The sequence below is a fragment of the Aulonocara stuartgranti genome, assembly GCF_965226115.1.
Source record: "Aulonocara stuartgranti genome assembly, chromosome: 10".
In the NCBI taxonomy this organism is placed as follows: domain Eukaryota; kingdom Metazoa; phylum Chordata; class Actinopteri; order Cichliformes; family Cichlidae; genus Aulonocara; species Aulonocara stuartgranti.
This window is the reverse complement of record NC_138946.1, coordinates 8,764,211-8,779,635: the sequence shown is the minus strand read 5'-3', so window position 1 is coordinate 8,779,635 and position 15,425 is coordinate 8,764,211. Positions and strand designations below refer to the sequence as shown.

The 15,425-nt window shown below is 41.9% G+C and overlaps 1 protein-coding gene across 3 annotated transcripts in view; it reads right to left on the bottom strand.

Moving 5' to 3' along the window:
- The window catches only part of ncam1a (neural cell adhesion molecule 1a), a 269,507-nt gene that overhangs the window by 32,769 nt on the left and 221,313 nt on the right, over positions 1-15,425 (bottom strand). For 2 of the 3 annotated variants that reach the window (XM_082549404.1, XM_082549405.1), the window contains 2 exons: positions 1,242-1,366; positions 360-540 (listed from right to left, as the gene is read on the bottom strand). In XM_082549404.1, the coding sequence (XP_082405530.1) occupies positions 360-540; positions 1,242-1,366 (306 nt within the window). Of the gene's footprint in view, positions 1-359; positions 541-1,241; positions 1,367-13,309; positions 13,358-15,425 lie in introns of all 3 variants that reach the window. The other variant, XM_082549406.1, reaches the window with a different exon arrangement.

Sequence of the window (15,425 nt, the reverse complement as noted above, 5' to 3'; positions counted from 1 at the left end):
TAACACATTTCCAATGGGAATGAAATTTAGAGTTTGTGCTCATTTCAAACACTCTGTATAGGCCACACCACTACGTGCCCCTCGGCTTATAATAGAGTCTTTGCTTTACGCATCAATGGGGTTTGCATCGTGCATTTCCTTTTGGTTACCAGATATGAAAACAGTAAAAACAATACACCTCTGCCATGCGACAGACAGAGATAGATTATTCATGACCGACCCTGCAGCCAGCAAGCTTTGAATAAGCACCTAGCAAAAGTCAAAGATCCAAATAATAGATTTTCTGGTCACGGTAGAAGCCTATGTGCACTGTGGCTGGTGTGTGTGGATGCTTAGGGTAGGTATGATGGGAACAGTACCTGGGACAGTTGTGGGCTCTGTATCTGTCTTGAAGGTGAGGATGCCAGGCTTAGATTTGCCCTGCTCATTCTCTGCCACCACATGAACCTCATACTCCGTGTTCCATTCCAGGCTGTTCAGGACGATATAGGTACTGTCACTGGGAAGGCGGAGCTCTGGTTTCCAGTCAGATACACGCTTCTGAGAAATGGATTTAGAAAGGAACAATTCAACACTCTCAAAGGAAAAGCTCATTTTAGATCATCTACAAATGTCTCGATTTCTCAAACTGTTCTTGAGCTGACATAAAAGCAGTACATGTTCTTTCTCAACATGTTTTTCCGTTCCAAAGAGATTAACCTGGTCCGAAACAGTTAATAATGAGGGAAAAACAAGAAAATAATGAAATGTATAAAGTACTCACCAATTATTATGCACAAATTGTACACAAGTAGATCTTATAAGAATAAATGAAAGTGGTGTTTAAGCATTTATCTTTTCCATCAGGTTAGTAATGACTCTTTTTGAATACATAGTTATAATTCAGTGGACAAGTGCTGCATGAGAACATAACTTTATATTACCACCACTGCAGGAAAACTAGTCTGCTGTAAGGGTTGGTTGGTCTAATTACAGTCACCCTTTCTTCCTAGTGACAACTGTTAATTCCAAAGAGGTAGAAGATACAAATTGAAAGGGGGAAATGACTTGGATGATGAGGTGGCTTAAAATGCTTTGGAGTCATTAGCAGGCACATATTTTGACAGATTCCAGTAGATTTACCCCTGCTCAAAGCCGTAGCCAGATTTGACTACTTTATTGTAACTGCTATTATTTTTTTTATGTTGTTTTTGTTTTTATATCAAATGCAAAAAGTTACCCCCATTGCCAGAAATACTCACAGCCTTGTATCTGATCAGGTAATGTTTAATCTTGGAACCACCGTTATCTTGCGTGATCCAGTTGATCTTAAGAGAATTGCCCGGGCTGTGCACCTTGGCCTGCAGTTTGGGAGCACTGGGTTCCCCTAAACAGGAAACCAAGGAATGATGATTAGATGACAAACGGTGGTTACTGCATCAACACATGTTTACCTTTAAAAACCAACTGCCTACATTAATTAACATGTCTGAAACTTTTTATCTTAAAAGAAAAGAAAACTGCGCTACAATAGACACATTTTTTTCACCAGTGTCTACCAGGAGCAGATCAATAACATTAATAATTTTCAAGCCTTCACCTCAAATAATAACTTGGTTAGTAAGTTTTAGTTAATGTTAATTTCTCAACAACCAAAATCTTTCATTACCCTTGAACTATTTGTTTAACCCAAGCCATTCGTTTTTGTGCCTAAACTTAAACTTTAACCACAGCAGTGCCAGATCAGGGGGCACACAAAATTGCAACAATTTTGGAACACCCATCAAAAGATTTGCAAAATAGTACATCTATGTGTTAAGTTTGGAGGACCCACTGAAAGAAATATAACCTCCATGAGAAGAGTATCTGATAATTAAAGACAGACTTTAGGTGGAATATTACTTCCAGGACGACTAGAAGCAACAGAGGTCAACGTGGCTGCCTCAGAACCACAGGCGGAGGTGTTGTTCTCCTTGAGGCCCTCATTATCTGCTCTGTCCTCCTGAGTAATGACTGCTGGGTCGCTGGATAATGAGCCTGTAGGCCTTGATTGGACATGTTCCTCTATTACTTTTAATAACATTTACATAGTCTTGTGCGAAAGGAGGTCAATGTGTTTTTTGCGTGTGTGTGTGTGTGCTGTAGCTCTTCGTGGCACTGTTAAGGCAATAAGGGTGGAGACTAACAACCCAAACTCATCAATTATGTGCATATTGGTTACACACAGTTAGCCTTGTTAATATGTTATTAAATCCCCTACCTTGTGATGCTATAATCTTTGCCCTGTGCTAACAATCTTAAAAGTAACAGCCACACCAGCAGGTAACAGAAAGGCTCAGTGGTGCTGCAATTTCTACATGCATGCTACTGATAGAAATTCAATAAGGAGTTAAACCAAAAAATCTCTCTCTCTCTCTCTCTCTCCATACATATACATATATATATATATATATATATATATATATATATATACATTTTGTGATAGTCACAAGAAAAAAAAAGTCACGTATTCAGTATTTAACATTTCAAACATCAGTGTTAGTGGTTGTAGTTAATTAAATGGATATGCATGAAGGCACTTTTTCTTGAAGTAATCAAATAAGCACACTTTCTAAAAACTGCATCCCACCAGGCAGAAGTGAGCATGACACAGGCTGAAAGTGAATCAGACGGTATTAGTTACAGCAGTAGTAACTCTGTGACAGGCAGACATTGATACATTCAGCATTGCATCATTCTGGGTTAGGTGAATATTTCTGAAGGCTAAAACAGAGAAAGTGGAAGATTAGAATGAAAAAAACTACACATGCAAAGCTTGAAATTTGGCCCACTGCTGTAAATTCAGAAAGGTATCGTGTGAAACACCACCCATGGCCTAACATGCATGTGGATGGTGTGGTTCCACATGCAGCCCAAGCTAATCACAAAGACAGTATACAACAAAGTTATTAAAAACATTCTGTAGAATAAAGAAATTCATTTAAGTTTTACGAGTTCATAGATCATAACGGAAAATCATCTCATAAGTGCTGTATGTGAGCGATTATTAACAGTATGAATTATACAAAAGAAAGGTGAATTTTGAAAATAGTAAATGTCTCAAAGTTGGAGTCTTTGTTCAGGTCAAATGAAAAAAAAAAAAAGATAAATGTTTTTAACATTGCCCAATCGTCTCAATGACTTCCCAATACTAAAAAGATGTACCCAATGTTAGCACTTCTGCATATGCAAACTACTAGAAAGACATTACATCAAAGATACAGAGACATGCAGGTAGGACAGACATTTTCTTTAAGAACAGCTGAACAACAAGAAAGAGGATGCAACAAGAAAAAGGAAGTAAACTTGCATGCTGCAGTAATGCAAAGGATTGTTGTGAGTCCAACCGGTAAAACAGTGTGAGCTATGTAGCTCTCCAGGGGAAGAATATGAAACATTAGCCTTGTGGGTGACTATATTTAACAATGCATGCAATGCAAATTGTGGTTAGTGGCACTTTGTGGGGCTGCTCGTATGATGTTTAAAAAGAATTCATAATGAAATGGTTTGTTACAAAACCGGAAAAGTGGGGTTTAAAAAATGCTTTGCAATGCTATCTGTGAAGGCATTTGGCCATATTAAAGGCAAATCATGTTAACAACAACACATTTTACATGAAACATAATATGACACAATTATGTGTGACTTTGTTAAAGATTTTTCTAATTAGTCATAAGTATAGTCATAACTTCTATGTTAACCAGGGTGAGAACTCAAAAATTATGTTTAAAAAGAAAGATGAAATTAAGCATATGCATCCAGTAGCACTTTGCTCTGCAGCACATCCAATAGTGCCTAGGTGTCAGACATAGCTGGAAAATTTGCACAATGGCTTTGCAAAGTTTAAAAATTGCACTAATATCTTGAATTTGTTGCTAAAATGCACTGGTATTACTGATGCAGTTGTACCAGGATTACTACACAGGAGCGAAACTGTCTGCAAAGTTTAAAAATGTGAGCACTTCTGCAGCTTGCTGTTTGAATGGAATAAGTAAAACGCTATTATAGTTTTATTTCCAGAATACTGGGTGTGGAATGATTTTGCGCCTGTAATGGCCCACCGTTATCTACAAATTTTAACATGCATTGTTGAAAACGCACTGACTTTTTTCAAAAGACATTTCAAGCTGTGACTGTTTTGTAAATGTGAATGTTTCACATTCAGAATGTAGTTATTTACACTTACAGAAAGAGAAAATATCACAATCGTGTCATTATTTATTACGCAGTGGTCTACTTATTGATCCAAGTTAAGGATATAGGCTGTTTAAGTGCGTTTAACAGATCTGAACCTGATCTTATGCATCAATTTAGCGTGTGTATAAAATCTTTTGTCTATTTTCTCTGTTTTATTGTGCTTTAAGATGACTGTTGTGCTGTGATTTGGCACTACAGAGAAAAAAACTAAATTCTACATGTTAATTCTTCAAACTTACATCACTCTTGCATTGCTGGCTCTATGAAGATTAGTGTTGTTTGTGGTGTTAATTTTAGCTTAGTTGAAGCTCAGCTTCAGCTATACATATATATAAAAAACACCCAGCACGCCCCTGCGGGCGGTTTATCCTTCAAGCTCGGGTCCTCTACCAGAGGCCTGGGAGCTTGAGGGTCCTGCGCAGTATCTTAGCTGTTCCCAGGACTGCGCTCTTCTGGACAGAGATCTCCGATGTTGTTCCCGGGATCTGCTGGAGCCACTCGCCTAGCTTGGGAGTCACCGCACCTAGTGCTCCGATTACCACGGGGACCACCGTTACCTTCACCCTCCACATCCTCTCGAGCTCTTCTCTGAGCCCTTGGTATTTCTCCAGCTTCTCGTGTTCCTTCTTCCTGATATTGCTGTCATTCGGAACCGCTACATCGATCACTACGGCCGTCTTCTTCTGTTTGTCTACCACCACTATGTCCGGTTGGTTAGCCACCACCATTTTGTCCGTCTGTATCTGGAAGTCCCACAGGATCTTAGCTCGGTCATTCTCCACCACCCTTGGGGGCATCTCCCATTTTGACCTCGGGACTTCCAGGTTATACTCGGCACAGATGTTCCTGTACACTATGCCGGCCACTTGGTTATGGCGTTCCATGTATGCCTTGCCTGCTAGCATCTTGCACCCTGCTGTTATGTGCTGGATTGTCTCTGGGGCATCTTTACACAGCCTGCACCTGGGGTCTTGCCTGGTGTGATAGACCCCAGCCTCTATGGATCTTGTACTCAGAGCTTGTTCTTGTGCTGCCATGATTAGTGCCTCTGTGCTGTCTTTCAGTCCAGCTTTGTCCAGCCACTGGTAGGATTTCTGGATATCAGCCACCTCCTCTATCTGCCGGTGGTACATACCGTGCAGGGGCCTGTCCTTCCATGATGGTTCCTCGTCTCCCTCCTCTTTCTTGGGTTTCTGCTGCCTGAGGTATTCACTGAGCACTCGGTCAGTTGGGGCCATCTTCCCAATGTATTCTTGGATGTTCCTTGTCTCATCCTGGACTGTGGTGCTGACACTCACCAGTCCCCGGCCCGCTTCCTTCCGCTTAGCGTACAGCCTCAGGGTGCTGGACTTGGGGTGAAACCCTCCATGCATGGTAAGGAGCTTTCTTGTCTTTATGTCAGTGGCTTCTATCTCCTCCTTTGGCCAGCCTATTACCCCAGCAGGGTACCTGATCACGGGCAGGGCGTACGTGTTGATGGCCCGGATCTTGTTCTTACCATTCAGCTGACTCCTCAGGACTTGCCTGACCCTCTGCAGGTACTTGGTGGTTGCAGCTTTTCTAGCGGCCTCTTCATGGTTCCCATTCGCCTGTGGGATCCCCAAGTACTTGTAACTGTCCTCTATGTCTGCAATGTTGCCTTCTGGTAGTTCAATCCCCTCAGTTCTGACTACCTTCCCTCTCTTTGTTACCATCCGACTACACTTCTCCAGTCCGAACGACATTCCAATGTCATTGCTGTATAGCCTGGTAGTGTGGATCAGTGAATCGATGTCTCGTTCACTCTTGGCATACAGCTTGATGTCATCCATGTACAGGAGGTGGCTGACAACTGCTCCGTTCTGTAGTCGGTATCCGTAGCCAGTCTTGTTAATGATCTCACTGAGGGGGTTCAGGCCTATGCAGAACAGCAGTGGGGACAGAGCATCTCCTTGGTAGATCCCGCACTTGATGGTGACTTGTGCTATGGGCTTGGAGTTGGCCTCTAGTGTTGTACGCCACATCCCCATTGAGTTCCTGATGAAGGCTCTTAGGGTCCCATTGATCTTGTACAATTCTAGGCATTCCAGTATCCAGCTGTGGGGCATTGAGTCATAGGCCTTCTTGTAATCAATCCAGGCAGTGCACAGGTTTGTCAGTCTGGTCTTGCAGTCTCGGCTGATTGTTCTGTCTACCAGTAGCTGGTGTTTTGCGCCTCTGGTATTCTTGCCAATTCCTTTCTGTGTCCCGCTCATGTATTGACCCATGTGCCTGTTCATCTTAGCCGATATGATGCCTGACAGGCATCATATATATATATATATATATATATATATGATGCCTGACAGGCATTATATATATATATATATATATATATATATATATGATGCCTGACAGGCATTATATATATATATATATATATATATATATATATATATGATGCCTGACAGGCATTATATATATATATATATATATATATATATATATATATATATATATATCACAGCTGGATAGCGTAGTGGTTAGACTACACGCCTTTGGAACAGAGGATCGCAAGTTCGATTCCTGCCTGGGGCGTCTGTATCCAGTAAGGGTCCTAAGGCTAGACCCCCTATGCTAAGCAAGCCTACCGCAGACATGAGCGAGACAGATAAATATGAAGGCATGCCGGCTCGGACGTCGCCCGGATCAACAAGGTCCGCATCAGGTGTTGAGGAACCAGGGCACCCTGACGAAAAGTGGGCTACTGGAACAAGAAGGCATCGGTGGGCAAGAGACGAAAACAGGGCGTTGTTGGAATGCTACTATGCAAGTAACCCCGGCGGAAGGGGCTACATGAATAGGATGAGGGACCTATGGATTCTTCGATACCCAACATCCACAATGACGGCGAAACAACTAGTAGCTCAGTGTTCCAACATACGAAAGAAGGGACTGCTCTCACAGCTAGAGATTGACGAGGTACAACACAAATGCTACGGCAAGGAGGAGTCAGGACGCCAGGTCAGGGGGGAGATATCATCACCCCCACCCGAGATTGGGTACATAGCCCCAAGTGCGATAGGAGAAGGATCGTTGAGTGCGAGAGGAACTGACCTGAAAAATAGGATCATGGCCAAGCTTGAAACCTGGATCCCGCGTAGCCGGTTACCAAGATTACGTGAAGTTCCCTCAGAAGGTCTGCTAGATGATGTTAATGCAGCACTACGGGCAATACCTACAACCACGATTACCGACACTAACAAGCTGATCTACAATACGGCAACAGTGATCAGTGAGATGCTTGGCTACAAGTTGAACAGCCACAAGGGGCAGTACCCTCCATGGAGAAGGAGGCTAGAGGGCAAGATCAAAGTAGCACGAAGGGAGGTTAGCCAACTAACGGAGTTGCAGAAAGGTGCGACAAATAAGGTGCCTAAGAAATACAGCAAGCTGTCCATACCTGAGGCCTTGGAAACTGCCAAGCAAAGACTCACAGCCTTGGCCAGCCGCTTGAGGAGGTACACCAGAGAGATAGAAGGCAGGAGAATAAACCAGCTGTTCTCCACAGAACCAGCAAAGGTGTACTCTCAGTGGCAAGGGAACAATAAGAGAACAGCACCACCAAGGCTGGAGACGGAGCAATACTGGAAGAGCATATGGGAGAAGGATGCAACCCATAACGGCAATGCTCAGTGGCTAGAGGATCTGAGGGCTGACCACAGCGACCTCCCTGAACAGGGTCCAGTAACCATCACAGTGGCAGATATCCAAGAAAGGGTCTCCAGTATGAAGAGTTGGACAGCACCAGGGCCCGACATGGTTCACGCCTACTGGCTGAAGAAGCTGACTGCACTCCACGAGCGTCTGGCAGCACAAATGAACCAGCTGCTAGTTAACGAGAGACACCCGGAATGGCTAACTGAAGGCCGGACGGTCCTGATCCCCAAGGACCCCAAGAAGGGACCGGTCCCCTCCAACTACCGACCAATAACCTGCCTCAGTACTACATGGAAGCTCCTGTCAGGCATCATATCGGCTAAGATGAACAGGCACATGGGTCAATACATGAGCGGGACACAGAAAGGAATTGGCAAGAATACCAGAGGCGCAAAACACCAGCTACTGGTAGACAGAACAATCAGCCGAGACTGCAAGACCAGACTGACCAACCTGTGCACTGCCTGGATTGATTACAAGAAGGCCTATGACTCAATGCCCCACAGCTGGATACTGGAATGCCTAGAATTGTACAAGATCAATGGGACCCTAAGAGCCTTCATCAGGAACTCAATGGGGATGTGGCGTACAACACTAGAGGCCAACTCCAAGCCCATAGCACAAGTCACCATCAAGTGCGGGATCTACCAAGGAGATGCTCTGTCCCCACTGCTGTTCTGCATAGGCCTGAACCCCCTCAGTGAGATCATTAACAAGACTGGCTACGGATACCGACTACAGAACGGAGCAGTTGTCAGCCACCTCCTGTACATGGATGACATCAAGCTGTATGCCAAGAGTGAACGAGACATCGATTCACTGATCCACACTACCAGGCTATACAGCAATGACATTGGAATGTCGTTCGGACTGGAGAAGTGTAGTCGGATGGTAACAAAGAGAGGGAAGGTAGTCAGAACTGAGGGGATTGAACTACCAGAAGGCAACATTGCAGACATAGAGGACAGTTACAAGTACTTGGGGATCCCACAGGCGAATGGGAACCATGAAGAGGCCGCTAGAAAAGCTGCAACCACCAAGTACCTGCAGAGGGTCAGGCAAGTCCTGAGGAGTCAGCTGAATGGTAAGAACAAGATCCGGGCCATCAACACGTACGCCCTGCCCGTGATCAGGTACCCTGCTGGGGTAATAGGCTGGCCAAAGGAGGAGATAGAAGCCACTGACATAAAGACAAGAAAGCTCCTTACCATGCATGGAGGGTTTCACCCCAAATCCAGCACCCTGAGGCTGTACGCTAAGCGGAAGGAAGGGGGCCGGGGACTGGTGAGTGTCAGCACCACAGTCCAGGATGAGACAAGGAACATCCAAGAATACATTAGGAAGATGGCCCCAACTGACCGAGTGCTCAGTGAATACCTCAGGCAGCAGAAACCCAAGAAAGAGGAGGGAGACGAGGAACCATCATGGAAGGACAGGCCCCTGCACGGTATGTACCACCGGCAGATAGAGGAGGTGGCTGATATCCAGAAATCCTACCAGTGGCTGGACAAAGCTGGACTGAAAGACAGCACAGAGGCACTAATCATGGCAGCACAAGAACAAGCTCTGAGCACAAGATCCATAGAGGCTGGGGTCTATCACACCAGGCAAGACCCCAGGTGCAGGCTGTGTAAAGATGCCCCAGAGACAATCCAGCACATAACAGCAGGGTGCAAGATGCTAGCAGGCAAGGCATACATGGAACGCCATAACCAAGTGGCCGGCATAGTGTACAGGAACATCTGTGCCGAGTATAACCTGGAAGTCCCGAGGTCAAAATGGGAGATGCCCCCAAGGGTGGTGGAGAATGACCGAGCTAAGATCCTGTGGGACTTCCAGATACAGACGGACAAAATGGTGGTGGCTAACCAACCGGACATAGTGGTGGTAGACAAACAGAAGAAGACGGCCGTAGTGATCGATGTAGCGGTTCCGAATGACAGCAATATCAGGAAGAAGGAACACGAGAAGCTGGAGAAATACCAAGGGCTCAGAGAAGAGCTCGAGAGGATGTGGAGGGTGAAGGTAACGGTGGTCCCCGTGGTAATCGGAGCACTAGGTGCGGTGACTCCCAAGCTAGGCGAGTGGCTCCAGCAGATCCCAGGAACAACATCGGAGATCTCTGTCCAGAAGAGCGCAGTCCTGGGAACAGCTAAGATACTGCGCAGGACCCTCAAGCTCCCAGGCCTCTGGTAGAGGACCCGAGCTTGAAGGATAAACCGCCCGCAGGGGCGTGCTGGGTGTTTTGTTTTATACATATATATATATATATATATATATATATATATATATATATATATATATATATATATATATATATATATATATATATATATATATATATATATACACACACACACTCTCATATATGTACTCATATATGTACACACACACACACACACACACACACACTCTACAAAGTTCTGTACACACACACCCACACACAAATACTCAAGGCACCAAGAGTAAATTTGGTGTTACTCTATAAATGCAAGGGAAAATAATCATTGTGGTTATTATTATTAGTAATCGCTTTGATTATGAAAGTCATGGTTAGTGAATGTTTGTTACTTAATTACATAATGGCTCGTAGATGAAACAAATGGCTAAATGAATAAAACTGAAAATGTTTTAATGCCTCTTCTATGAGCCTAATTTAACAAAGGCCTTGCGATGATTATTGCTGATGTAATGGTCTCGAACTAAACAAAGGAAATTTACCTTCTGTTGGTCAGCGAAGACGACATCATCAGCACCATGCAAGAGCCACATGACAAAGTCACATGATGCCACGGACATGAATGGTTGAAAGGATAACATAGAAGAAGAAAAAGAGGGAAAGTGTTGGGGGTAGCAGGGACAGGTGGGGGGCATATGGGAAACATACAAAACATTTTGAAATGATGAAAACATGTCAAAATAATAATAAAAAAACAAAAACAAGAATGTTAAAGACATAATGACAAAACAGAATAACAAAAACAAATCGTAAATTGATAAACAGAAGTTTTTGAACATATAAAAAATATGTTATTGAATATATGAGGTACTGGATATTTAGTTATGGCTGTTAACAACACTGAGAATATCAGTAAATAACCAAACAAATAAACTAATTAAGATATTGAAGACTCAGCCAAAACTATACACCCAGAATTGCCTCATGCATCCAGTTGACAGCTTTTCCTCTGGCATTTTTTTCCCTCTGTTATTTATTTTGGTAACAATTTGGCCAGATCTGAATTTTAACTTGTACCCATTCTAGTAGGGCTGATTGTCTTTGAAAATAAATGACATGTCGAACAGAAAATCAATTTTAAAATCAATACAAATCAATTTTAGTTGTTGTTGTGTTTTTTTTGGTAACAATAGAGCTTAAATGAAAACAGAGGAAACTCTGCAGCTTTCGGAATAAAACCATGCCAACTAAGTATGATACACAACACAGCAGACAACAATAGGAACACATGAAAAATCTGAAGAAATAAGTTCTACGACAATCTAAAAAAGCACATGTGGCATTTGTTCTGAGGAATGCATTTGTAAAAGCACTGAGCAGATACACTGCCATCAGCTGCATCCTATTTCAAGCTAATGAATAGTCACAACTGCATTAGACAAATGTTATTAAAATGGTGTGTCAAAAAGGAAAGACTTGTTAAGAACAATATTGAGACATACAGATCTCACACAGCAGACACATCATACATCAGGAACTTAAAAGGAGCAACTACACTTACAGCAATTACTCCAGTGACCAAACACACATGTTATGCTTCTTTACACACTGCACACTGTTAACCAAAATGACGTTTTAAGGTCTGTGAAAACCACAAATGACAGCAATAAGCAGTCAGACAGGTTAGTCACTTAGCAGTGCTACTGGTTAAAATTTTACTGCACACAATGACGTTAAAAACCTCAACCCGGGTCTGCTTGGGCTTTGTTGATCAGTGTCAGCGATCTCCCTTTTTCTTGTTTTTCAGAAAACGGGCTAAGTATTCACAAAAAGTATTTGTGGAGGAGCAAGTTATTTTTGGTCCATTCCCTTAAAACATTCATTAGAAAATCCTGGTCTCTGCTTCCTACTTAGTCACAGCTTTCAGTCCCAGTCAGATAAAGAACAATTGGCAGTGGCTATCCATGCTCTGGCGTAGCCAGTCAAAACATGTAGGATGATTTTGAGATGCTGTTAACACGCTGCTGTCTGACTTTTCAGAGAGAAATGGAGTGAATGCACACTAAGGGGAGGATTCAACTCATGAGCGATCTGGGAGAAAACAAGTTGTGATTAAATTGAGTGGATGAAACAACTGAAAGATTCACCGAAAAGACAGATATCCTTCTGTCATTTTAAAGAATGGCTCCTCATGGTTCGTTCAGCTGTGAATGTAACAACACTGCGGGACCAACCAAACTGTACTTTAACAACTGTCAGATCAGCTTAACTATATGCTGTGTCTCACCTAAACAGATAACAGGGTAAGAACCAGAAATAGCTTTCAATACTTTAATAGCTCCTCAGTATGTGAGATCTTAATAGTAAATTGTTTGATCATTTTTTGGGCGGTTACCTTCCCTTTTTTTGCACGCTTTTTTATTTTTTTTTATTTTTTTACAAATAAACAGATACATCTGAAAATTAGCTTTCATTTGTCATTAGCAGCCATGGCCGTTAGCGTGAACAAATGGCACATTGAACATACGCTGATTTGATGTTTAGCTTTGTTTTTAGGAGAAAAAATGGTGCAAAATAAATGTTCACTGAATCTACTTTAAGATCAACTAAATATGTAAGTACACTAGAATTTGCTTAAATTACGAATGTTTTTACTCAGTAAAAGTATAGAAATTGCAGCATTCTGTTATGACACAAACAGAATATGAGGTGTTAGCATGGACCCTACTACCTTAATGTTTATAGCAAATAATAGCATAAACAATTTGTATGATGTAGTGGTATGAGTTTTCTATAAACCACCTAACTTTATACTAAGGTGTTAGCATGATACCTCTACAAATAGCAATTAAACTACAGTAAGTATCCTCTACACCTGTCAAAGTAAGCGGCTCAGTAGATAAAGCAGGCCTGGTAAAACAAACTCATATATTCCAACTGCACAACAACGGTCTCAAGAATCTAATTTTGAATATTAATGAACAGGCAAGTTGTGTTAATTCTGCAAACACAACACTATGTCAGATGGTTAACCTTTAAGTGTTAGTAAAAATCTAAATTTTTAAGTATTTGAGACAATTAGCAAAGCTATTCGATTTCTTTGTCAATTTTCACTCTGTAGAGGGATTCTGAGCCCTCCTATGACCCACAACAAATATAAATGAAAACTAGATGCAATGCCAAGCAGGTAAGAGAGGTAAAGAGACACAGCGCACACTGCTGGACTGGCATACTCACTACGGGCCATACTGGTGGCAGCAATAGGGGGTGGTATCTCTGATGAAACTGAAAGATGGTGAAAACAAAATGAGAGGCGCTGGAGTCCTCAACAGAAAAAAACCCCCTCAAGGATGGGACTGTTTCTTTTTGTCTCTTGGTCATAAAGAATTTGCCTGGATCACTGACAAATCTAAATCAAATCTAATGTGTTAATATGGACATGAAATGATATGAATAAATGCAATTTTATATTTCCATTTGATATTTTCATACTGATTATATACTGGTTCTCTCAGGGTGCATTGTGCCACTTATAAGAACACAAAACTTACTGTGTAATTCTGGCCCAACCAGTAGCATTTACATGCTCACTAAGCTCAGATCTTTGCTCTTTAACAGCAATGGAAATGTGAGCGCTTGCTAAGACATTTCTTCTTGCTGACAACCACTGACAGCTATTCATCTAAGAGTTTAAAAAGCTCATAGTTCTTCAAGTGTTAGATATTGTAAACTAGTGGGCTGCAAATACACTAAGAATCATAACATTTAGGCAGTTTACAGGAATAGGTTTGTTCATGTCCTCCCACTGATCCAACTGAAGCCAAATGGTTCACAACTGTGGTTTCCTAGGTTCCTCCCACATTGCATGCATACATGCATTTTAGATATTTGCAAACAGATTTAGAATTTTCTTGCCTGAAATACTGGGCTCAGGTCTTGACAGCCCACCTGGGTTTAAGACCGTGGCTGCTTATAGCGCCTCGATAGAATGCATAAAAGGCTGAAATGAACAACTTATAAGTTGACAGAAATTATGCTCCTTTATCTTTTGAAAGCTCAGGCCTGTAGCATTAAATTAAGTTCTTATGAAAGTAAAATTATGGCCAGATTTACCAAAATTTTGCAGCGCTTGTAAGACTTTTGAGGAAAAAGCTGCATTCTTGTTTGTACAGTAGTGACTGTAACATGTCATATTGATTTCTTACTATACCTATGGCAACTGCCTTTTGTTTTGTTTACAGCAACAACATACAATTACTCGCTTAACAAAATTATAAGCACAACAATCAGACACACACACTCACCCAAACACTTAGGCGCTACAGCACTATTACACTCTTTACACCAAGTTAATTAAATTCTTCTCTTTAACTCTCTTTTAAAAAGACGCAACTTATTTGTCCCTAAAAGTATTATACGGCAGAAAACATACACACAATGTAAACAGCTGCACATTTCCCAGTCATGCTTCTGGAACTGAAGCTTTTGACAGTGGTACTATGAAGTCAGTGCACTGTGTTGAAGAAAATGTAATCAGAAAATCTATCCATCTTTCTTCTGATTATCTAATTTAGAATCACGATTAGCTGGGTACGTTGGGGCGAGAGGCAGGGTACACCCTGGACAGGTCGCCTATTTATCGCAGGGCGAACACAGAGAGACCGACAACCATTCACACAATCACATTCACAACTACGGCCAACTTAGAATGTCCTTAGACCGTGGGAGGAAGCCAAAATACTCAAGAACCCAAACGGTGAACAAGCAAACTCCACACAAAAAAGTCCCAGCAGACTGGTGGATTCAAACCCTGGACCTTCTTAATATGAGGCACTGGTGGTTAGCACTATTGCCTCAGGACAAAAAGGTCCTAGGTTCAAATCCGATTTACATTTCAACACTATTGTGTTGAAATGTAATTGGCAAGCATGTCGAGCTGTTTTCACTACTTTTTAGTTCTGGCTGGAAACTTTTCTGCTGAAGTTTACTTGCACTGCAGTGTTTCAGTATTTGGTTGTATTTTTTCACTTTTCAACATTCTTCTAAAGGTTGTAGATAAAGTGAACTGGTGAAATGTTTTTCTGTGTGTGTATGTGTGTATTTTTCTATTAAGGAAGATACAATGCATTGAGCTTCTGGGTCTCTGTATTATACGAGATATTAAAACCTCTTCCTGTGTAACAGTAAGCACAGTCTTTTCTCAAAGAAAGCTACACCTCCCTCCTCCAGTAATCTACTGCAAACTAGTAGTTTTTTTATTTTCTTACTTTCCAGATATTAATCTCTGTGTCTGAAAACATCTAATATCAAAAGAATGGGAACCCAAAAGATCTGGGGCAGTTGAAGACTGGAA